This window comes from Diaphorina citri, unplaced genomic scaffold (genome assembly GCF_000475195.1).
Source record: "Diaphorina citri unplaced genomic scaffold, Diaci psyllid genome assembly version 1.1 scaffold5904, whole genome shotgun sequence".
NCBI classification, from domain to species: Eukaryota; Metazoa; Arthropoda; class Insecta; order Hemiptera; family Psyllidae; genus Diaphorina; species Diaphorina citri.
Window position 1 is genome coordinate 1 of NW_007383280.1, and position 6022 is coordinate 6022.

At 41.2% G+C, this 6022-nt stretch overlaps 2 protein-coding genes and 1 long non-coding RNA gene across 3 annotated transcripts; 1 reads left to right on the plus strand and 2 right to left on the minus strand.

The window, feature by feature from the left end:
* Positions 1–288: 288 nt before the first annotated feature.
* Positions 289–951, minus strand: LOC113472520. The gene is made up of 2 exons (XR_003394786.1): positions 833–951; positions 289–464 (listed from the first exon to the last, which is right to left on the minus strand). It is a non-coding gene; the product is annotated as an uncharacterized LOC113472520 (long non-coding RNA).
* Positions 952–1577: 626 nt separating this feature from the next.
* LOC113472519 lies at positions 1578–3285 on the plus strand. Its single transcript, XM_026832294.1, has 3 exons — positions 1578–1591; positions 2038–2164; positions 3100–3285. The coding sequence occupies exons 1-3, from the start codon at positions 1578–1580 to the stop codon at positions 3283–3285; spliced, it is 327 nt and encodes a 108-aa protein (XP_026688095.1).
* Positions 3286–4178: 893 nt separating this feature from the next.
* LOC103521770 (dihydropteridine reductase) lies at positions 4179–5962 on the minus strand. Its single transcript, XM_026832292.1, has 3 exons — positions 5945–5962; positions 5500–5706; positions 4179–4481 (listed from the first exon to the last, which is right to left on the minus strand). Exons 1-3 carry the CDS (start codon positions 5960–5962, stop codon positions 4194–4196), a joined length of 513 nt encoding a protein of 170 aa, XP_026688093.1. The 3' UTR covers positions 4179–4193.
* Positions 5963–6022: the final 60 nt, after the last annotated feature.

The following is a 6022-nucleotide window of genomic DNA, read 5'->3' on the forward strand; positions in this document are numbered from 1 at the left end:
TTATTACAATAGTAATAAAAAAGGTATAAGGGACGGACTATTGTATTCGCTTCGGTGTCGTCTGTCTAAAAAAAAAAGTGTCTGTCCCCATAGAAGGACTTATCCAAACCTGGTCGACCTATATATCAAATTAAAGGTCTTTTTAAAGCTGAGGGGAAAATGGTTCCATTTAAAAATAAAAAGCACAGTATCCATTTGCATGAATTTACAGTATCCAATACTCCCTAAAATGATGTACGTAGGTATTTACATTGAATGATTTTATTTTGTTTATTTACTCACATAACAGGCTTAGGTTCCTTGACAAACTCAAGTGCACTTTCATATGGGATATTATGCTCATCCAGAACTTGCTTTGCAAAACTGTGCTTCTTTACGAGCCAACCCTTTGCTCTCCATTGGTATTTCCTCCAACGTGATCTGTGATGTGCATTTAGAATCTGTGTTAACTTCATGATTTAGTCCTGTGAATAAATGATAGACAGCTGAATTAACTCATGACTTGACGGGAATCCCGACAAAGATCTTATCCCACAATCAAAGACAAGAGGACAGGTAGGAAGAAAGCTAGCCATTCCAAGAACAAACGTCATCTATTCATTTGAGATTAGAATGAGGGGATTGAACCCAAGACCTATCACTTACAAGGCAGACACTTTCATAAGATAAGAGCTGAAAACTTATCAGTAATAGACTGTCTGACAGTACTTGATTTGAAATTCAAGAGTTCAGGACTTTGGGGTAACATTCAAAAAGCCTTTTTTGGCGTCCTTGGAACTGATATCCTATGCTGGAATAACCAATAAACGTAAAAACAATCAAATATTCTTACCTTTTTGCAGTTTTCAGCTGTTTTTCCAGCTACCAGTAAACCTGTTTCCACTTTTTCTTCTCAGCTTCTCAGTCTTCTCACGTTAGTCACGTTCACAAATTTTGAATTTTGAAATGTCGCGCGCAAAACATCGAACGTTCACGAGGTTCACGGAGGGTGGACTTTGCATGCTGGGATGTAAAAAGTGAAGCCAACATTAGCGGCCATTTTTTTTCTGATTTCATGATGGGGTAGTTTTTTTTCTCGGTTTACCTGTACATTAACAACTCTCTTATTTTAGTAAAATGAATTTACCGATAAGTCACTGTTTGGACTCTCGCCCTCCGACCACTCCGTCAAAATCCTGAATAGGTACGGCCCTGCAAACCAAACGCCAATGGAATAACTTCAATTAGATTGAACGTTACTTATAGTCTTTTGTCCGCCACACACGTTCAATAGTTCAAGCATACTTGACAAGCTGCTTCTCAAGCACGCTTGACTTGTGTGGCAGGCATTACATTCTGGAGTCCGTACACTGGAATTTCGTAAGAAATGACCCCTCCAATGTAATATACGAGTAGGTACGTAGGTTGAACCAAACACCAACGGAATAACTTCAATTAGATTGGACGTTACTTATAGTCTTTTGTCCGCCACACACGTTCAATGGTTCAAGCACACTTGACAGGCTGCTTGTCAAGCACGCTTGACTTGTGTGGCGGGCATTACATTCTGGGGTCCGTACACTGGAATTTCGTAAGAAATGACCCCTCCAATGTAATACGAGTAGGTACATAGGTAGTAGGTAGGTAGTAGCTTAGGTAAGAGAATATGGGCTCACTTCAATACACTTTCAGTTTCCAGAGCTATAATAATCTTTACACTTCCACAGAGCGGACTCGACACCTCCCAGCCTACTAGTGAGTGAGTTGCAAAGTTTCGGATCTCCTAGGAAGTCCGTACACTGGAATTTCGTAAGAAATGACCCCTCCAATGTAATATACGAGTAGGTACGTAGGTTAGTAGGTCCTTTAGCTTAGGTAAGGGAATATGGGCTCACTTCAATACATTTTCAGTTTCCAGAGCTACCTATAATAATCTTTACACTTCCACAGAGCGGACTCGACACCTCCCAGCCTACTAGTGAGTGAGTTGCAAAGTTTCGGATCTCCTAGGACTTTCAGTTTCCAGAGCTACCTATAATAATCTTTACACTTCCACAGGGCGGACTCGACACCTCCCAGCCTACTAGTGAGTGAGTTGCAAAGTTTCGGATCTCCTAGGAAGCTAACGAGTCTGTTGGACTCCTGTAACGAACTGGCGAGGCTCGAGGAGATGAAACGACTTCAGGTAAGATGGAAAGCGCGATTTCTACTATCCGATCAACTCCGCTACAGACAAGAGTTGAGGTTTCTTATTCGTCCGCTCCAAAGAGACCAACGATTGGTCACTTCGGTGAACATCGGTAACGACTCCTGTAACGAACTGGCGAGGCTCGAGGAGATGAAACGACTTCAGGTAAAATAGAATGCGCGATTTCTACTATCCTTTCAACTCCGCTACAGACAAGAGTTGGGGTTTCTTATTCGTCCGCTCCAAAGAGACCAACGATTGGTCACTTCGGTGAACATCGGTAACATAGATTTAACGGGGTAAAGTGGGACAAGAAACATGAAAGGAGCACAGATAAAGTTTCTGGGCGCCTTCCATCACAGTGCGAATGGTAAAATAATAGGTATGGAAGTGCAGATACTGTTTAGGATCCCCATAACACTCAAAATAGTCGCAACATCTCCTGATCATTTGCAGACGGAATGCGACTAGAAAGCGCGATTTCTACCATCCGTTCAACTCCGCTACAGACAAGAGTTGAGGTTTCTTATTCGTCCGCTCCAAAGAGACCAACGATTGGTCACTTCGGTGAACATCGGTAACATGGATTTAACGGGGTAAAGTGGGACAAGGAACATGAAAGGAGCACAGATAAAGTTTCTGGGCGCCTTCCATCACAGTGCAAATGGTAAAATAATAGGTATGGAAGTGCAGATACTGTTTAGGATCCCCATAACACTCAAAATGGTCGCAACATCTCCTGATCATTTGCAGACGGAATGCGACTCGCTCCGAGGACACATCACAGTACTGGGGGACAAATACAATACTCTGGGTTTCTGGGCGCCTTCCATCACAGTGCGAATCGTAAAATAATCGGTATGGAAGTGCAGATACTGTTTAGGATCCCCATAACACTCAAAATAGTCGCAACATCTCCTGATCATTTGCAGACGGAATGCGACTCGCTCCGAGGACACATCACAGTACTGGGGGACAAATACAATACTCTGGCACTCCGACACATTCAGTATAAAGCGAAACGCAAGTTCCAACTGGAAGAGTTAAGGGGGAGACTGGATGCAGGTGAGTCACTTGAGTTGAGCCACGTCAGGTGTGGTGGGATTCTGGATAGGTGACCGTTTGGACACGCCAATCACGGCATCCAGTACTTGCGTGTTGGGGTCCGGACCCCAACATCAAGCTGAATGAAATGGCAAGACCCTCGTCGACCTCGTTGATATATTTGCAATCGAAAAACAAGTACAAATTTTTGTCGATGGTGGGATTCGAACCCGGGACCATGGCAAGCAAGCGCGTTACCACTGGACCAACCGTGCCCCCTATCTAATTAAATGCCAGAAACCTTTTAAATCTAATTTTACTAAAATCTGCTATCTACTCTGCAAATGGAGGTTGGGATGCAGAAAGTCTCGGGTTCAATATTTGCCATCGAATTGAGAAAGAAGAAGAAAAAAAGAATCGTTATCTTGCATTTTCCATTACAAATACATACTTCAAAAGATTACTTTACTTTATGGTGTTGGTGTAAAGACCAATGGGTCGAATTGTTTCGTGTAATATTACACACTGTGTGCGTTAGGCTGGAACTTGGCCTGGCGCACTACCGTGCGCCTAGATTATTGGGGAGTGTTGTCTCCTATCACCGATCTGATGACGGACGTATTACAAGATGGGCATGCTATGACACAAACCCCACAAAGTTCAATACAGGAGTTCCATAGCTACGTCTACGTTAGCTCCGAAGCAAGATTGAATTCGATTTTAAACTGACTTTATTTTGTTCTACTTTTGGGTGTTACTCCAAGTTTGCAATCCGACCTTGATTGGTTATAAAATGATTTATGGCCCAATATGGTTGAAATATTAAACAACCTCCGTGGCCGAGTGGGTTTCACACTAGGCTTGCACTCCGGAGGTCCGGGGTTCGAAGTTTTTTCGGCTCTGTGTTTGAAGTTCGGGGTCCACTCAGCCTGGTAAGGACAATTGAATAGCTTCTTTAATCGAGTAGCGACCAGTGGCGGCATTAAAAGTGTGAAAAGATTATTGTCATCGGTAGGTACATACCTGGGGTTCCTTCCAGAGCAGGTTTAGCACCAGGGAGAGACACCAGACCGCCGGGTTTCAAGTGGTTCGCAGCAATGGTAGCAGCCAGCACGGAGCTCCACACACTCTGTCTCCACATGATATCTGCGCTCTTTACAAAGTCCTTAGCAGCAGCATTACCACCTGCCCAACCTCCGGCTACACAGATAACAGCATCAATCTTGTCTCCAGCTAGGATCGTCTTCAGCTCAGCCAACACTGTGGTCTCCTAAACATAATATGACACAAGGTGAATTACTATCTGTGTCCAAAAAAGTAGTGGAATCAGGGTGTTATGACGATTTATTTGATTAATTTTCTTCTTATTTTATAAATCTTTAAGAAGATCTAATAGGAGGAAAAAATAGGTGGTAATTACGTGAAATCTTACCTATTCATTTTTACATCAATTGGGACCAACAATGTCCTTTTAACCTCAATAATAACAAACAAAAAAATCAATAGATTTGTAAAATGTTCTAAGAGGGCATACTCAATGATGTCTATGTTTATTTAAAATGAAGATTTACATAAAAACAGCACAATAATAAACAATATCTTTCTTCAGGACAATACTCAGATACCTGGGTACTAAGACAATGACAGTAGAAATACTTACCTACTTACCAGGATAAGTAAAGGATTAAAGTGGCATGCTTTCTTTTGGAAAGATGAAAAAAAAAAAACTAGACCCCCAAAACCTCCCATAAATATTTACAGACACTTGAGCATTGAAAGAAGATAAGGACATACAGTACAAAGAACTTTTTTGTGTTGAGTGACCACAGAAATTGAACAGAACAAACAAAAAATGAAAATTTATCAAAACCAAGATTTTATTTAGAGCAAAAAAGTAAATAAGAACTCTCAGTTCTATGGAAACAATCACCTGTACACCTGTAGGACAATAATTTTATTATTGAGTATTTTACACCACTTTCACCTAAAGTACCTAATTATACATCCCAAGTTATAAGGCTGGAAAGAGACCCCACTCTGACCAGCAACACAAGACATCTCTAGAATTGAACCCCAGACTTTCTGCAAGGCAAACAAGAGCATTCCCAATGGGACCAATTATTGTGCTTCTTTCCAAATAACTTTTAGAAGAAACTTGAAGTAGCCCAATGATTTTAATTCTAATACAGGACATACCAGTGAACGAGACAGACAAAGCCCCCCACATTTGCACAGGTGGACATAACTCAAGCACCAATCACAGTGCTAGATGGTAATGATAAACTAACCCGTATCTTTTTACCCAACTGAATGGAATTGGTATTATGAGTACAGTACATATTAGTGGTCGACAAGAACCAATACTTGGTCTGCTCAACAATGGGCCCATTACTGTATTCATATAAGTTTACCTGTTCTAACCAAGCATCATCTTTGTTGACAATGATGTTGGCATCGGCTTGATCATTGGGATTTAAATCAATGCTTCCAACCCACTGAAACAGAAAAATTGTAGGTAATGTGATTTTGTAAGTAGTGAAATGAGTATAAGACAAAGATTTAAAACACAGCATTAACAATGTTGTGTGATGTTCAGAACACTGTATCCAAACAAGAATATGCCTCAAGTAATGAGATATTGGGGAGTGTTGTCTCCTATCACCGATCTGATGACGGACGTATTACAAGATGGGCATGCTATGACACAAACCCCACAAAGTTCAATACTTATACATTATACAGGAGTTCCATAGCTACGTCTACGTTAGCTACGAAGCAAGATTGAGTTCGATTTTAAACGGACTTTTTTTA